General features: G+C 39.3%; 1 protein-coding gene across 1 annotated transcript in view; it reads left to right on the top strand.

The window, feature by feature from the left end:
* Tespa1 (thymocyte expressed, positive selection associated 1) overlaps positions 1-8721 on the top strand; it is a 35599-nt gene extending 26878 nt beyond the window's left edge. The window contains exons 4-9 of the mRNA XM_021205672.1: positions 1521-1576; positions 2267-2320; positions 3157-3193; positions 3647-3745; positions 6473-6681; positions 7849-8721. Coding sequence (XP_021061331.1) covers positions 1521-1576; positions 2267-2320; positions 3157-3193; positions 3647-3745; positions 6473-6681; positions 7849-8570 — 1177 coding nt within the window. The 3' untranslated portion in view covers positions 8571-8721. The remainder of the gene's footprint in view (positions 1-1520; positions 1577-2266; positions 2321-3156; positions 3194-3646; positions 3746-6472; positions 6682-7848) is intronic.
* The last annotated feature ends 10472 nt before the right edge of the window (positions 8722-19193 follow it).

Raw genomic sequence — 19193 nt, 5'->3', positions numbered from 1 at the left:
ACTTTCCCTAAATGGGCTGCAAAGCAGTCTTGATGTCTCCAATTTTTGATATAGCATTTTAAATCCTAAGAAGAGGCAGTTGTGGCAGTTTCCTTTAAAGGGCTTTATTCTCTATGGCCTCCAAAGGTGGTAATTCCTGAAGTAGTACTTAAAAATAAGGTGATAGGGTAAAATATAGATTAAAGAGCTCAAGAATCATGAGAAAGGATATAATGCTGTGGTTTTTTTCTAGCTTCAACCCTCTCACAGTATTTCTGATTTTCAGGGTGGATATGTGCATTCAACTTTCTGTGTTAAAGTAGTAAGAACCAACTTCACATTCTGAAAGACTCCAACCTGTGTTATTTCTTACAGGAAGGGATTATTAAAGTTAGACATTTTGGGCGCTGGAGAGATAGCTCAAAGGTTAAGAGCAACAGCTGCTCTTCCAGAGGTCTTGCATTCAATTCCTATCAGCCGTTTGTAATGTGATCCAGTGCCCTCTTCTGGTGTGTCTGAAGATAGCTACAGTATACTCATACAAATAAAATAAATAATTTTTTTTAAAAAGGCATTTTCCCCATTGACTAGTGTAATTAGAATATACTTGACACATCACTGAATACATACGTTACACTGCTGATTACAAAAGTTGCATTGCTACTTAGAAAAAGTGATTTTTTTAAAAAGAATGTATGTTATGAAGTAATGGATTTTGTAAACTGAAAATTTTCACACTTTTCTTCTGTTAAAAGCTGTATCCAATAATTATATTATTCTGTAACTTAATATATAAATTTAGAGAAGCCAAGACTGATTCCCCGGTGCTTTGATACCAGCTCAAAGCTCTTTTATAGATTACTTTGCTCACCCATTTCAAACAAAGAGAATTTGTTTTGTTTATAAAACTACTACTACTTCTCACTATCTGTTATACTGATTTCCCATTGTTGTTCAGGTCAAGATGGTGAATGGGTATTAAAGTACCATTACAAATTTTCAAAATATTTATCCAGGATGCAGTTTCTTCTGTTTCTTGAAAGATGTGATAGTCAAGCAAGAACATGGATGCTGGAAAAGTAAAGAGATATAGGTAGATATGGTGAACTGACAAAAGCCTGAAAATAACTGATATTTGTATACATTACATGGAAATTGTGACATCATAAATTGTCAAACCCTAGCTATTAGATGACTAGGAAGTGACGGAAATTATGCTATCAAAAAACTCTGTCCTATTATAACGTATTTCCCTGGTTTTGCTTCTTTGTTTTTTTTCCTATTTTGATAAAGGTTGATGAATCATTGCAAAACCAACTTCAGGCAAAGTGGCCATAACAATAGTAGCACTTTTAGAAATAAAACACGTTTCAGTCTCAGATCCTCACAACTACTTCTATGAACTTCTCAGTCAATTAACCACAGCCTAATTGTCTCCGATATGAAAGCAAATTCAGTAGTTCTGACTCTCATTGGAAAATTATGTGAACATGTGGGGAACATTTGAAGAAAGACAGTTGGAAATGTAATTATATTTTTAGTTGTAGAGACACTGAAGAGGGACTTTCTGAAGAAACAGGGCAATCTAACTACAGTGGTGAGCTGTTCTATTTTTTTTTTCTATTTGGATGCTCTGCAATGTGCTCTCACACTCTCTCTATCTCTCTCTCTGTCTCTCTGTCTCTGTGTCTCTGACTCTGTCTCTCTCTGTGTGCTTCTGTGTCTGTGTTTATATATATATATATGTATATATATATATATATATATATATATATATATCCACATTCATATTTATGCTCCATAATGAATGTCTTTAGCTTCTGAAAAACACCATTTATTTGTAATAGAACAATCTAGAAAGTACAAATGGAAGTACTACCTCAAAACAAATGTTCCTTAATATTCAGAATTTACCTGTTAGTGGTTGCTTTGCTAATAGCTGCTATTAGAGAATAACCTCGAGAGCTATGAACATTTATATTTGTTTATCCCTAAATATACTCAGATACCCTCATGTTTTAACTACTTGTAGAAGATTGTGCACATGATTATAGGTGACAAAATACACAGATAAGTTATAAATGAATGTATGTAACCTTGAATCAAACTATGACAGTGATTGCTGACGTGAAGCTTGAGGGAAGCTTTGTGAATATGTAAATATCTAGCATATTTGTGTAGTTATGTGAGTCTGAGGACATGATTACACGTTCAAGTGTGCTGTGTGTGTCTGTGTTGTATTCTCCCTTTATTTTCTGCAACTTTTGTGTGATTTTATTTTTGGTAGGGTACTCTAGCCATGGGACAAGCTTTGAAGATGACTTGAGTCTTGGAGCAGAGGGTGAGTGGCTCATCTGTGTGATGTTGGGATCAGTACAGAGAGGGTCACATGGTATGATGTAAGGATAGGGTGGAAGGAAAACTTAAGAAAGAATCAGGGTTTCTCTGAGTTCCTATCTAAATGGAAAGAATAGCTTGGGTTTCTAATTTGTTTTGATATATGATAAACACAGAAAGTACTCCAGATTTAGAAATATTTCTTAACCTGCTTATAATGATTCCTGACAGTCTTTGCGTGGTGCTTCAAGACTATATCAAAGCACCATAATATTTGCTATATACTTACCTTTGTGACTTCTTTTCCCTATTAGAAGCCCAAAGAACCAAAGAAGTTTAAGAGCTTCTTGCTCCGTTTTCTCCTACTTCATTTTTATATTGGGTATCAGACCCAGTGACCCATCCTGCTAGGCAAATGCTCTGTCACTGAGCTACATCCCCACCCCTGAGAAGCAGTTTTAAGAGGCATATTTGATGCAAGAACATAAGGACTTAAAAGATAGAAGGACTGTCTCTCCCTAGTGTCTCCAGATACTTTTAAGATGGGCAACCATATGATTGATGAATAAGCCATGTGATGAGCAGGAAAAAGATCCTAAAGATCAGAGTGATGCTGACCCTTAGATCAGAGAGTCTCTTGACTAGATCTCAAGTTCAGACTGCTAGCAAGGTGTTCTCTCACATGTCTGTTGCACTTCTTAGGCTATGTTTGATGATATTGAAATCTCAAACTCTCTACCACTGAGGAAAACAGTGGAGCTATTTTATGGATAGAGAAATAGCACATGTGCTTTCAGTTTTTCTTTCTAACTTGTTTTTGCCTTTCTGTTTCTATCCAAGCTACATTACTGTCTACCAATGGAAACCTCTTCTCTAGGTAAGTATGAAGTTTAGACAGTTTGAATGATATCATCCAAGGAGACAATGAACTAGATGAGGTTACAGAGTCAGAAATTTTAAGGAAAAATCCAAAACACAGAGGAAAAAGGAAAGCTTTTTTTTTTTTTTGATAATTTATTTTATTCACTTTACATTCCCATGTTAGCCTCCCTTCTCTCCTCCCAGTCCTGCCCTTACAAATCTCTCCCCTATTACTCCCTTCCCTTCTCCTCAAAAAAGGAGAAACCCCTCCGGTTACCACCTGACCCTGGGACATCTAGTCCCAGCAAGACTAGGCATATCAAAAGAAAGACTTTCTGACCAGGAGGGGGAAAAAAAGGCATAGTCTAGGTTTCCTCAGCACAGAGAAAACACATCCAGTAGGGGGAGCTTAAGGTCAAGGCATAGATTAGAAATTGGAATTGAATGACATCACCTTTCATCTCTTTAGGAATTTCCTCCAGACACCCAGACTTTGCCAGTTACTTGATCTTGGCTCTAGTTTGGCTTCCAGCAGCATGACTGGTGGAACTAACAAAACCAGTTCAAGGTAAGTTTTAGAGGGTTTGGTTCATTGAGGGATGAGAAACTGAGGCTCTGCATACTGGAGCTTATATACATTTTCTATTTACAGTCAAGAAATATGATAGTGTTTGTACCAAAATGAGGAAGGCATATAGAGGAACCTTCTTCTTAGAAATGGATACTATGTACATAACATAGGAACCTCCTTCCACTGAACCTATACTCCAGAAGATGTAATAAGAGTACTATTACTAGCCCTAACCCTAACCTAACCCTATTATAATAGGTGTTCAATAAACATCATGAATTTTTTTAATTAACTAATTTGTTGGTAGAAGCAATACAATACAGTTAAGTCCAAGCATTAACTGTATGGAACTTGCAAAGCTGAGGGTCTGTCTTAGAATCTCAACTATTCCACAGAGTGGACAATATACCCATGCAAATAAATCTAAAACAACATGGAAAGTATTAGTAGGCTATAATAAGAGTGTCAAAAATTTGAGGACAAAATTTCAACTTGAGACATGGTACTGAAACTTAACTTTTTCACCATGTGACTAACCCTACCTACATAGAATTCAATTAAATGGAAATGTATAGAAGTAAGATTCAGATATTGAATTAGTCAGGATTTTCTAGAGTAACAGAACTTATAGAATGAATCTCTCCCTATATATAGAAAGGGTGTTTATTAGTGCCAAAAGCCTGCTGGCCTGGAGAGAGTAGAGACAAGGCACAGGGTAGGACTCTGGTGTGGCTTTAAAGTCTGGGGGTCTCGGGGGTCTCCAGGTGTTCTAACTCTCTAACTGTACTGATATGTTGATAACTTCTAAAACGTCCTTAAAACATATTTCCTCTTTCTGAGGGTAAAAAGCTGTTGGCTTAGGCAATTGACACCTGTAGCCTAACAGTGAGGGGAGGGTGGGGGGAGGGTAGGGGAGGTGTTAAGTAATGTGGCCTTTGTTCTATCTGATCAGCAAGAATTGCGCAGCTCTTTTAGCTCGATAGTTGGAAGTCCCTGGAAGAAAAGGGACACTCTGAAAAGTGATTATAGTGTTTATTACTAAGTTGTAAAAAGTTTCTTATGAAAGCTAAGACAAGGGGGGAAATCAGAAAGATCCTAAGTGAGGCAAGGGAAGAATTCTTTTTCTTGTCTCTTTGTCCTCAGTACTTATACATCTTTCAGGATACATGATTACATGGTAAAAAGTTCACCACAAGTTCCCACATAAAATCAAATCATAAATTGAAATAGAAGTTTACAATAGAGAATGTTTACATGCATATCTGGCTAAACATCCATTACCTGTAACAGCTCCACAGGTTCACTGAAAGTTAAAAACCATAACTAAGTTATTAGTAAAGTTTTGTATAGATAAACACAGTCAATATCTATCTTCTGTCCTAGAACCTGTAATAAATCATTAGTACCCTTTTTTATGACCTTTGCTTAATTGTTTTACAACCTCTTAGAATGTGCTCTGAGTAGGAGAAAGTCTGGTTACTATCTAGAATTAATTAACTGGTGATACTTGGGAGACTCATTGCAGTTTTGACATCAGAATAGGATCTAATAGCAGTCCCACTATAAAAGAGTTTAATAATCACTGATATAATTTTAGAAATTCTTATAGGATTATCATTAAGACTACATTGTTTCCAGGCAGTGGTAGTGCAGGCCTTTAATCCTAGCACTTGGGAGGCAGAGGCAGGCGGATTTCTGAGTTCGAGGCCAGCCTGGTCTACAAAGTGAGTTCCAGGACAGCCAGGGCTACACAGAGAAACCCTGTCTCAAAAAAACAAAACAAAAACAAAACAAAAAAAAACTCCATTGTTGAAACAGTTATTGAACACAGATGTCAAGTTATTCAGAATAAGAGAATGCATGGCAGGGGGAGGGGTAGTACTTGATCTTCTCCGAAATAGGACTTCTCCAGATTAACAAAGTGCTAGAAAAAGTGACACCTCTCTAAATCAGGTATTGAATGTACCTGAGGTCTTTCACACTAATTGTTTAGTTGTCTCACACAACTTCTAAGGCAAGTACAGTGACAGACTCCAAAGAACCTGGCAAAAGCCAGATCTACAACAGTGTGCAGCTGGGAACTAACAATGCAGGCATATTCCTTTGTTCTGTATTGTTTTTCACCTACAAATAATTTTCATCTTCATTTAGATTTGTTTTCAGCTGTAGAAATGGTTCAAAGCTCTATGCTAATAATTTTTTTATAAACAGATCTGGAATGCCTCCAGACACAATTAGGTTCAAATATTAACAGCTCTTTTCAAAGCTACAGTACTATTAAGTATTGTCCTAGTCACTGTTCTATAGCTATGAAGAAACACCATAACACCATGAACAAAGCAACTCTTATTTAAAAAACATATGTTAATTGGGAGCTTGCTTACAGTTTCAGAGGTTTAGTCCATTATCCTCATGGTGGAGAGCATGGCAGCATGCATGATGCTGAAATAGTTGCCTAGAGCTAAATCCTGATCCGCAGGCTGAAAGAAAGAGCCTAGGCCTGGCATGGGCTTTTGAAAACTCAAAGCCCACCTCCACTGGCATGCTTCCTCCAACAAGGCCACACCTACTCATTCTAATCCTTTCAAATAGTAATACTCTCTAGTGACTAAGTATTCATATATATGAGTCTACGGGGGCCATTCTTACTCAAAACTTCACAGATATTATGAATTCACTGATGTCTCCAAGTTGACCTTTGTACCAAAACTTCCTCTCTTTCAGCATCTCAGAGATTTTGGACCAGGTACAAGAAGATGCAGAAGATATTCTTTTCAGCCTTGGCTTCGGCCATGAGAACCACAAAGACACATCTCGTATCCCTGCAAGGTTTTTCAGCAACCCTTCTCAGGCCAAGGGCATTAACTTTCAGCTCTTCCTGAAGTCTCAGGTGCAAAGGATGGAGATGGAGGATCCCTGCCTGATGCTGGCCAGTGAGTGTTACTTTAGATCCATGCATGTTCTTCTCCTTCATCTTCTGCTCATCTGCATCAGTGGCTCCATACCCTATTTTTTCATGGTTAACTTTGTCCTTTGCTTGTCCCATTTTTATTTATATTTTTCTAAAATGGAACACTTAGTGTCTGGTTTTTTTTTTTCTCTTGAAAAAACATCTTCAGGAAGCCTAGTGCCATTACTATTTTGACTACTGTTTGTTTTGTTTTGTTTTTTTAATCACTCTTCTCCACCCCAATTCTTTCTACCACCACCCATCCCCCAACACTAGATAAAAGAGAAAAAAGTATAGAAGGTAAAGGGTGTGTTGATCTTATTAAATGACTTCCTGCTGATTAGAGGCATCAAGTTCCTGGGGGCAATTTTGATCTTTGTCATCAAATAGCCATTTTCTCCTAATCTCTTTGCTCACAGCCACTTGGCAAACCATAACAACAGCAACCAGCACCAGGAGGAGAGCAGCAGCCTCGGGACTATGGCATTATATAGCCTCTGAAGAGTTCTCAGAATTCCAAACATAAATTATCTTCAGCTGGTAGAATCACACCCCTGCTAGAACACAAGACAAATCACAGTTCACTGCTGTGAAAAATCTGAAGCAGCCCCATATCCCACATCTTGGAATAAACAAGAACGTATTCACATAACATAACTGAATTTTTTAAGAAACCAAAATTCTCACTACACTTAGGCCTATTGTTCTTCAGCTGAATCAAATAAGCACAAAATTCTTAATCTTATTCCATTTTAAAATCTCTTTGTTGGGTTATTTACTGGAGATAGAAAGTCTGGAAGCCATGAAAGGGACCGCTGAGTACCTGAACTCTAAATGGGAAGATCACCAATAAACAGGTACCTGTCTCTGAAATTAGAGCTTTGGGGAAGTTTTTGAGTGGACATGTTAAAAATGTAATTTGCCAGGCTGGAGAGATGGTTCAATGGTTAAGAGCACTGGCTGTTCTTCCAAAGGTCCTGAGTGAATTCCCAACAACCACATGGTGGCTCACAACCAGTAAAGGGATCTGATACCCTCTTCTGGTGTGTCTGGAAACAGCTACAGTGTACTCATAAATAAAATAAATCTTTTTAAAAATGTAATTTACCAATGAGCTCCTAGAGTCACCATCCTTATTTCTTATATTTAGGCCGTTTTAAGCAGGTGCAGACGCTGGCTGTCACTGCGGATGCTTTCTTCTGTCTCTACTCCTATGTGTCTAAGACACCTGTCCAAAAGTTCACACCATCCAACATGTTCTGGAATTTCGACCCAACTGATGTTCCATCCATCAGGATTCTGGCTCCAGGGCCTGAACCCTACTCACCCAGAGAACGTCTCCGGAAAGCAATCTCTAAAATGTGCCTGTATACAGGTTCCCGAGATCGGCTGTCATCATCTTACAACAACCCCAAAAAGAACAGTTTGGATCAAATTGTGTGGGAAGTGATGGACAGAGTGAAAGGAGAAAAGATAGGTCTCCAGCCAGACCCTGAGCAGAGGCAAGCCCTTGGGGAAAAGTCTGTTCCCCCAATACAAAATACAAATCCATCTACTTCTTCCCTTCCGTGTGTTTTCTACACTAAAGAAGAAACACAGGGAGACATGTGCCATGCTCATGCTCTAGCAAGACCAGGTTCACAGTACCACATAGACTCTACACAGGTAAGGAGACAGCTGTGGGTTCTACAGGACATTAATGAGAAGCCACGTTCAGCTGAGAATGAGAGTCCATGGGAAAGAAAAAGCAAAGCAAGAAAGAACCTGTTTCAAAGGATTCCTTTGGACAAGAATATTAAGTCATTGAACTTGTCCACCATCCAGCAGAAACAAAACCAGAGACAAGCCAGACATGAGCTGACCAATCTTTAACTCAGCAGCTTCAGGATGCTTCAGATTTGGAGCAGGTGAGAGTTCAGTTTCTCATGAAACATACATACACTGGTGTTTTTAAAATGTTTTTCATATAAATGAAATTTTAAAAACTACACATTATTTAATAAAATATGTCTTTTGCCAAGGACTAGCCTCAACATGGAGAGGGGTTCTGAGAGAAAGGGTGACTGGGAGCATTGAAGACAAACAACTTGAAGTCAAATCGTGGATCCAAGCAAACGACCTGAGTTCTGCTTGATACAGCTTTTCCAGGCTGCTTCTCTCTCTGTTCTGTTTTCTCTCTGGTGATTTCTCTGTCTATATTCTGCTTGCTTGCTACTCTAAGAGATCTCCCTGTCCATGTTCTGCTTGCTTTCCTAAGATATCTCTCTGTCCATATCCTGCTTGATTGTGTGTGTGTGTGTGTGTGTGTGTGTCCATCCATCTGTCTGTCTTTCTGTACAAACACAATGGGACAGGAAGGTTTTTTTTTTTAAAGATTTATTTATTTATTATATGTAAGTACACTGTAGCTGTCTTCAGACACTCCAGAAGAGGGAGTCAGATCTTGTTACGGATGGTTATGAGCCACCATGTGGTTGCTGGGATTTGAACTCTGGACCTATTGGAAGAACAGTCGGGTGCTCTTACCCGCTGAGCCATCTCACCAGCCCGGGGACAGGAAGGTTTTAGGTGTCCTTTTTTTTATTAATTAATTTCTTTGTTTCCTTTACATCCTGATCGTAGCCCCCTCTCTCCTCCTAATCCTACTCTCTCAATCCCTCCCCCACTATTACCCCCTCGTTCTCTTCAGAGGAAAGGAAGCCACTCTTGGGTACCAACTCCCCTGGCAAGCTGCAGCAGGACTAGGTACTCTCCCACTGAGACACAGCAAGGCAATCCAGCTAGGGGAGGGAATCTAATGGCAGGAGGCAGAGTCAAAAGCAGCCCCCACTCCAATTGTTAGGGGGGCTAACATGAAACTGTGCATTTGCTACAAATGTGTAGGGGGGCCAGGTCTAGCCCCTGCATGCTCTTTGGTTGATGGTTCAGTCTCTGTGAGCCCCCATGGGCCCAGGTTAGTTGACTGTGTAGGTCTTCTTGTGGTGTCCTTGATCCCTCTGGTTTCCTCAATCCTCTCCCTTTGGGAATCTTTTTAAACAATCCATCACAGACAGTGTTTTAAAAGCTTTTAAAAAGTTTATCAAAACCCTTTATTCTTCATATATTTTTTTCTTAAGATGTATTTATTTTATATATGTGAGTACACTGTCATTGTCTTCGGACACACCAGAAAAGGGCATCAGATCCCATTACAGATGTTTATGAGCCACCTTGTTGTTGATGGGAACTCAGGACCTCTGGAAGAACAGTCAGTGCTCTTAACTGCTGAACCATCTCTCCAGCCCTATTCTTCCTATTTCAAAGATTTACCAAGAGTAAATTCTCATTCAAAGACTAGCCCAACCCATCCATATCATACAGAAATTTGAAAGGAAGTGAACTCCTAGACCCACAGAATTAAAACAGAAAACATGTGAAGTATATTGCAGATCCTTGTGTATATTATGTATGTATGTATGTATGTAAGTATATTGCAGTTGCCTTGGTGAGCATGTTATTTGTCTACTAGATGTCAGCTTCACACAAGAAAATAGCAAGATGTCCTATGAACATCAGTTCCCCTCACAAACCTGAAGCCATTCAGAGTAAATTTCAGAATCCAAAAATATCAGAATTGTCTGGCAAATAAATATATTTTAACTATATGAATAGATCATATTTTCTGTAAACATAGCAGAAGAGATGATGGTTAGACATTCTGTATTATATTCTGCATCCTACACATGTTTTTTCAAAACTGTAACATATCAGCTGGGTGTGGTGGCGCATCCCTTTAATCCCAGCACTCCGGAGGCAGAGGCAGGCGGATTTCTGAGTTCGAGGCCAGCCTGGTCTACAAAGTGAGTTCCAGGACAGCCAGAGCTATACAGAGAAACCCTGTCTCGAAAAAACAAAAACAAAAACAAAAACAAAACAAAACAAAAAATTGTAACATATCTACAATTAGGATGTGTTGTATAATTTCTGTCATTAGCCAAACTTTACTTTTATTTAATATGTGTTCACATGAAATATCAAATAATTGTGAATCTTAGATAACCAAATGCAGTAACATGAAGTAACAACATTAGGAGGGAATGTGCTTACAATCTCAAGAAAATGAAAACAAACTATTTTAAATATGAGAGAATCAAAAATATCTTCTAGGACAGTCTTTGTTTCAGTCTTGGTGTTTGCAAAGTATTTCCCATGTCGTTTTTTTTCCTTTCATTGAAAATGTTCAGTTTTTAATACACCCTATCTGAATTATGGTCCCCCCAATTTCCCCTAGTTCTTCACCTCCCTTCCCATCTAGATCCACACTCTTTCTGTCTGTCAATATATAAATAGGCATGTAGTGGATAAAACAAACAGGAGAAAAAGAGCCCAAGAAAAGTCACAAAATCACATACAGTTGCAGGGGCCCATTTGTACTCACACTCAGGAATCCCTTAAAAGCACAAAACCAGAAATTGTTTTGGGCAGGTTTTGGCTTGGTTTGGTTTGGGTTTGGGTTTTCTGTTAGCTATCTACTGCTGGTCATGTGGCCTACTCTAAAGAGTAGTTTGTTTCCCTAGTGAGATGTTTTGAAAAGAAACATAAATTACCACTCTCTTCTATTATTCTTTAAGAGATCACAAGGTGAGAAAAAACTGTTCAGTGCAGCACAGCAAAGATTGAGAACTATATGCTAAGTGTGGAGGGGAAATAGACTGAGATATACTGAGTAAATCTCCCTATCTCTTTAAGGGCATAAGGATAGGTAAGATATGCTAGCAAAATTCAACAGGTCACTCTGTTCAGCTGAAGAATGTTCATTGTCCAGAGACATCCAACCTCCAAGTGTAACAGGACTTAGAACCCACCCTCCATGGCAACCTTCCCCACAAAAAACTATAGGAACTTCTTCAACTTATTTTTTTAAGGTTAAAATCCCACCCCACCCCCGTGTGTGCATGCCTGTGTGTGTGTGTGTGCGTGTGCGTGTGTGTTTCTTTCTTGTTACCATTTACAAATAATTCATCTGTATGAGGCAAATGTTGATTTGAAATTAGCATATGTGCATCCTTCCTGCTAAAAGAGGACATGCTCCTTCCATGCTATTACTGGCAGAGGGTTTTTTTTCCCTCCCATTCTCTCTCTCTCTCTCTCTCTCTCTCTCTCTCTGTCTTTCCAGACAGGGTTTCTCTGTGTAGCCTTGGCTGTCCTGGAACTCACTTTGTAGACCAAGCTGGCCTCGAACTCAGAAATCTGCCTGCCTCTGCCTCCCGAGTGCTGGGATTAAAAGCGTGCGCCACCACACCCGGCCCATTTTCTCTTTTAATATATGCCAAGGAAGTGCCTTTAGTAGAGGAAGTGAGAGGAAGTACAATTGTGATTATATCCTCAAATCGTAGATACATCACAGTATAATTTTGTGTTTGGTGGAACTTAAATGATCTGGGAAACTATGGCGTTTATTTTCAATTTACTATTTTGTCATATAATATAACAATGATAAACATATGCAGTGATTATTCTATGTCATATACTAACCCTAACCCCAACTTCCTAACCCCTAACTCCTAACCCTAACCCAGGCTCCACCTAGTGTTTGGATATGGGTGTCTTCATATGCTCCCATCAACTGATGGAGGAAGCCTCTTTGATGATGATTGAATTAGGCACCCATCTATCTATAAGTATAGCAGAATAGCATTAGGAATTATTTCATTGATTTTTTTAAGTCAGTTCTGCTTGGTTCATTAAGCCTTCCAGGCAGTGTCCAGAAAGGGTTCCTTCTTTTGTTTTGTGCCTCATTAGACTTGTCATTGACTGACCACTCCCACAAGCTCTGAGCTATAGAAAGAATCTCTTATGTGCTTCATGGAAGCATCACCTGCCAATTTTAAAAAGTCAATGAATGGCAATGAACTAAGGCAGGAAATAGGAGGTAAAACATCCAGCAGAGAGAGAGAGTCTTTGTCTTGTTTGGGTGGGTGGCTCAGTGGAAGCCGTGACTGAGACCGCAGAAGGGCCTTCTGCGTGAGATTAGTCCTGTGGCTCTTTAGAGGAAGACATGCTCCATTGCTCCAGCACTGTGGATCCGGATGAGAAGAGACAGTCCATGGTTTTAAAGTGTTTATTGTCATGGTGGAGAGCTGTGATGAGACCTTACCCCCTTTTCTCAGGGTGGGCGTGAAGTTAGGGAAGGGCAGGTAAGAGGGTAGTAGAGGTAGACAATGGCAGAGAGAGGGCGAGAGTTGAGAAGTAGAGGCTGACCATGGTCAAAGGAGAAGGGAATGCAAAGAGGGGAGGAGCAAGAGGGCAAGAGAGAGGGGGACAAGAGTGAGTAAGAGAGGGAGGAGGGGGCAAGCAGCCCCTTTTATAGTGGGCCAGGCCTACCTGGCTGTTGCCAGGTAACTGTGGGGTTGGAGTCCAGACAAAATACCAGGGGCTTGGAACATTGCTCTATGTGACTGATGGCCACAGAATTATGGAGCTGAGGCCTCGTGTCAGGAGCCTGGTGTCTGGGGGCATGGCAAGTGGTCTTCTGTCCCTTGCAGGAACACTGGGGTTTAATCCTAGCTCAACCAGAAAACAGGCTCCCTCTCACAGTCTCACAGGTGGTATCATTTGGGAAGATTTAGGAAGTGCTGGCCTGCTGGAGGGAATTTGTCACTTGGAGTGGGCTTCAGAATGCTCATCCATACACCATTTCCATTTCCCACTCTCTGCTTCATGCTATTCAGTTTCCAAGTATGTTTTTTGGCCCTAATCAATCAGTCACAGCTTGATACAATAAATTCTTGTCATTTGCACTGATCTGTGTTTCAGGTGTGTTTGATCTCAACAGATACTATAACTCAAAGAATTTACCACATTGCTACCTTTATAGAATTTCTCTTCAATATGAATTCTTTCATGATGATGAAGCCTATAGAATTGTTCAAAGACTTCACCATATTAAATGCACTCACAGGGTTCTTTCCAGTATGATTTCTTTTCATGCGTTTGAAGATGACTGTAATATGCAAAGGCTTTACCACATTGCTTACATTCATAGGGTTTCTCTCCAGTATGTGTTCTTTCATGCCTTTGAAAATGATTCTGATATGCAAAGGCTTTACCACATTGAGTATATTCAGAGGGTTTCTCTCCAGTATTTCTTTCATGCCTGCAAAGATAATTGGCACATGTGAAAGATTTACCACATTCATTACACTGTGGAATCTTTTTATATGTATAGATTAACTTTATAATTTGGTCTAATGATAAAGAGGTATCAGATATTAAAGTTTTATCACTTAGTTTGCAATTCGTGGTGTCCCCCTTCATTGTGGGCTGTTTTGCATCTTTGAAGAGACCTATAATGGTAAGAGCATTTATTACATGTTTCACAATTATAACGTTCTTTTTCTATATGAAGCTTTTTACGTGTTTGAAGAGAACAGGAAGAACTCAGAGCTTTACCACACTGATTACACTCATAATTTTTCCTATGAGTCATACCACATTTGCAAAGTGAATCGGGAAAAACAGAAGAATTTCCACATTCCTGTTATTCGTGGGAGTTTGTGAATGTTCCCAATAAAGTTGGAAAACTGTTGGAGTCCAGGAGTCACCTCACAAACCACACAAATACCAATCTCAATCAGACAGAGATAGTTTATTGGGTATATGTCTCAGGACTGATCAATCAGAGCTATAATTCAGACTGGGGAGCTGAACTGTGACCTTGAATTAAAAGCCTATGGGGCTTTTTAAACCTGAGATCAACAAATATCTGTATCAAGTTATTCCACCAATCAAGATTTAGGGATAGGGGATTTCCTTAGGAACATGTCTTTGTTGTACATTTATCCTGTACCCATTGGTTGGGTTATTCAACTTGCCTTATCTAACTTTCATGTCTTAACTCATTAACCAGGTTGTCAGTTACTCACGTACATGTCTCTTTCTGCCAACTAAGTTGTCAGTTCCCAGGAAGGTCTTAGGAACTTAAACTTCACTCAACCTCTATTTAAAATGGAAGTCTTATTCTAAATAGATGTAGCTGTCTCTCATATGTTGGGTTCCATCCCAGGGGCAGCTTATAAAGGCAAATGCCATAAAAACTTAGACACAGGTACAGGAATTGCTGCTGGGTTGTTACTTCGGGTCCAAGCTTATTGTGGTTAACTATACCAAGCAGTTCTAACTGACTTCTGTTGTGATTGGTTTCTAAGAGCACAGAATATAACAGAATATGCAAATAACTCAGGCATGAGAAAGTTTTCTAGTAACAGCAGAAATAACATATGAGAAAGTTTCCTTAGCAACAGCACAAATGGCAGGCTAGTCAGGAAACAGTTACCTAGGTCTTAACATTCCATCTAGGCTTTAATGTTTTACCTATGCCTTAACAAAAAACAATTAATTGAAAATGTGAATAACACTCAAAGTCTACTTGAAGTGGATGCTACATATCTTCTCATTTTTCTAGGAAAGACAGAAGTACATTGCTTCTTTCAATATCCCTGTACTCACATGGCTTGTATCCATTGTGACATACAATAATCCTATTAAAAGAACAATAACAGCAAATGAGAGGGTTCCACATTGCATTCATACTACTTGACTTTCTTGTTCTTCATAAACATGTGCTATGGGATTAAGTTTTCTATACAACAACATTCTCAACTCATACACTGCCCTTCTCACCAAACTTAGCAACATCTTACAAGTATCTGAGTAACTCCAGCTTTACCTTGAACTACTTGCTTATTAGATGGTTTGGGGATATACTTATCACCTACTCAACATGTATATATTTTGCGATATTTAAATGGTATGAGCCTAAACAGATTGGCAGTTCTACTCCACAATGCTAATGGGGTTATGATCAAATGGCACTATCTGTTAAGGCATTATTTCCTTCTCTTCTTTCTTACAGGAATGCCTTGAAAACACACCAGATTCCTGACATTGAGGCACATGGAGAATTGTGAGAATTTAATTGTCACTGAATTTAAGAGTCATTAAAAGACAATGCTTTTTTACACTGTTGCTTTTCTTTAAAATTTCTAGGCAGGACACATCAAAATTTCTTCAGAAGCATATTTGTATCAGCTTGCACATGAAAATAACCTTTTATGTCTTCTGGAACTTTGACAATGTTCTTCAGTATTATGGTCTTCCCAATTGCAGCCTAAAATATAGTACAATAAAATGTATGGTATATTATTGGAAATCAGGCAAAATTTAAGTTACTCTCTTCAGTGAACCTTAGAACTATGACCATTTTATTCACCTCATTCTTCCACATTCTCAGTTGAAGTTACAGAAGAGCATCAGTAGCAAAGAATAATATAATTGAAAAACAAACGGAAAAAACACATAGGTATACTGACTTTGAAAAAGAACAGGCCTTCTCTGGTAGATGGAATGGCATCAATAAGATATAGTTTGACCTTGCTACTATGTACAGTGTTAACTGCTGAGATCTGTAACTTGACACACACAGCTACAGCCAATGGCATGTGTTTCAAATTTCTGAGCTGACTTAACTGTGTCAACAAGGATTACACATAGCTACATAAGACAGCCCCTTAATTGGAAATTCAATATTCTCTGGCTCAAGCTACCCTACCCAAGTGTCCACCCACCAATCTGTTCTGTTTTTATTCACATGCATGAATCAATACATACTTGGAAATTACAAAATTACTCCTCCTACCTGAATCAGGTCCTTCTTCATAATGGAGAACCCTGTAGCTGACTCCCTTAAACTTTATGATCTGGCTTTTGGTTAGTGCTGGGCCCAGTATGGCCTCAGTAGGAGTGGAATGACATGGTTCCTGCCCCTGGAACAGGGTCAGTAGGCTTGGGTCTCCATGAGTGTAGATGACTGGTATGGGCATAAGGATTGTTTGCATACTAACGCACATATTTTCACATTCCTTTGACGAATGTCCTCCCTGATAATGACTCCATGATAATTAGAAACTGCAGTCCGGTAGTCGATGGTGTGTCTGTTTTTAGCAACATGGTAAACACTGGGGCCTTCATGAAAGCACTTAAGGCTGTGGAAAAGAACTCTAGAAACATGAATTTGAAAATAAATAATTTCTCAACTATGCAAAAATATAAGGATTCAGTATGAATTGTATAAGGAGTTTCACAGATCTAAAGGATCAGAGACAGCTACACTATGAGCTAGCTTGTAGAAAGATACAAAGACAGGCAGGTACAAATGCAGGCAGATTCCTGAGTTCAAGGTCAGCCTGGTGCAGAGTGAATTTAGGTCCAGGTGTGGTCGGAATGGTAATTCTGGGGTGGAGTTCCATCCAGCTATCTTTTTGTCTGGGTTTATGCTTGATGTCTCTTTAAGACTAGAGTTAAGAGGCTAAGGTCATGGAATGCTGATTCCTGGTCATCTAAAGGGATCCTGGAATAGATAACTGAATTGATATGTAAATAAAAAGAAAACCTGGGCTTTTGGTCTGCATGAGATGAGCTAGCAGAAAATGACAGCAGGTTTGTCTTTTTAGGATTTTTCTCTAGAGAGAGTGAAAAAAATTGATTTTGGTTGGAAAGTCCATGTGGAATGAACATGTAGAATGAGCTCTTTTAAAATTTTTCATGTCTCTTTTAGAATTTTTTTTTCTAACAGGCCAGAAATCCCAGGAATTACTTAAAGAGCTGATAAGTCTCTTTTAGAATGTTTTCTAGTAGCTATCCAGCAATCTGTCTGAAGAGCTCTTTAAGAATTATTTTCTTTCTGATTTTAATCAGAAAACACAAGAATTACTTTTAGATTTTTTCATAGCAACTTTTCTGACTTTGGTCAAAAAGCACATGAGCTATCCAGAGAGCTTTTAGAATTTTTACTAGCAAAGAGAGCTGTCTCCACTAGAGAGCTGTCTAGAGCAGAAAGCTAGCTGTCTCAACCAGAGAGTTTTTTAGAATAGCAAGAAAATGCTATCTAGAGCAGAACACAGAAAGAGGGAGATGCTTCAATCCAGAACATCTAGCTATCTCAAAAAGACTACTAGAGAGAGCTGTCTAGAGATCTAACTCAAGCAGAACGTAGGCCGCCAGTTTGGACAACCACTCCCACCCCCACCACCAATTTGATTTTGAGTCATTTGTTTCCACTGTTCTGAAACACCCCTTCTCTCAGGAACTTAGGCAAGGCTGGTCCTTGGCAGCCTACTCTGTTTCACCTTGCAGTGTACACAGTAAACTGGTCCTCCTGTTCTGGTCTGAAGGCAGAAATCATGTTCCACATATAACTTTGGACTGGAGTATGCAAGTCTAGCCACTTAGACAGATGGGAGATTTACACAGCAAAGATATTCCCAAGATTATTTCTTTTTCTTTTTTTTTTTTTTTTTTTTTTTTGGTTTTTCGAGACAGGGTTTCTCTGTATAGCCCTGGCTGTCCTGGAACTCACTCTGTAGACCAGGCTGGCCTCGAACTCAGAAATCCGCCTGCCTCTGCCTCCCAAGTGCTGGGATTAAAGGCGTGCGCCACCACGCCTGGCCCAAGATTATTTCTTAAGTACATCAGTGCCCTCAAACAGCAGGTCATTCTCAGTGACAGTTTCCCAACTTGGTGGTGTCAGAAGATGAGAAAATAAGAAAAGTAGAAGTATAAAGTATAAAAGTTGTGGTGGGGAGATATTGCACAATCTATGTCTTATGCCAAGTAAGCTTCTAAAAATAGCTTATTGTATACTACTTACAGGAGAAAAAAGGAAAGAAATGGAAGATTTCTAAGAAGTCAGCAGTGAAAAAGTGAAACATTAAAAACATTAAATTCTAGGCATTTAGGCCCAGGCTTGAGAATGTGACCTTTGTGACACAATGCTCCAAGGCATGCTAATCATAAAACACATTCCTCCACCCACCCACTTCCTGGGTTTGGGAGTGTTCATTCAAAGAACACTCTGACCCACCCAGACCATTCCTGGAACCCACTATGCAAATGTGCTATTGTTAGAGACTCATAGAAACTATCTTTACTCCCACTCCCTCATGACTCTTAACTGGTATTTTTGGTATTTTCCAACAATGCCCTCCCCACCCCCTTGAGTTGTGGTTTCTTCCTTTAAATATCCCCTCCACCAGCTACTTGGAGCCCACAGTCCTCTAACCCTGTGTGGTATACAACTGGGGGTCCCAGAGTGCACCTGGAATAAAAGTCCTCTTGCAGGTTGCATCAAAGCTGTTTCTTGTGAGTAATTTGGGGTGTCGCATTTCCTGATTAAGAACATGGAGTCCTTAAATTGTGGGTCTTTTAGCAGAAACTATCTACTATGGGACAAACTCATGAGAAGTCTAATAAAACAATGCTGTACAAGCAGAATATACCGTATCTCAAGAATATTACTGATCAAGCCTACAGTGGTTATGGAACTAATAACCACAACCCCATGTGGTGGAAAGAGTTGTATTCTCAGAATCTGAAGCAACCTCTCCCCAAAGGCACAGACCATTACCAGCTCTCCTAAGCATATTCCTGGCATTAAAGAACAAGCTTTCTTTTATTCTC

This window comes from Mus pahari, chromosome 9 (assembly GCF_900095145.1).
Source record: "Mus pahari chromosome 9, PAHARI_EIJ_v1.1, whole genome shotgun sequence".
NCBI classification, from domain to species: Eukaryota; Metazoa; Chordata; class Mammalia; order Rodentia; family Muridae; genus Mus; species Mus pahari.
The sequence above is the reverse complement of the archived record's forward strand: the minus strand, read 5'-3'. Positions and strand labels throughout refer to the sequence as shown.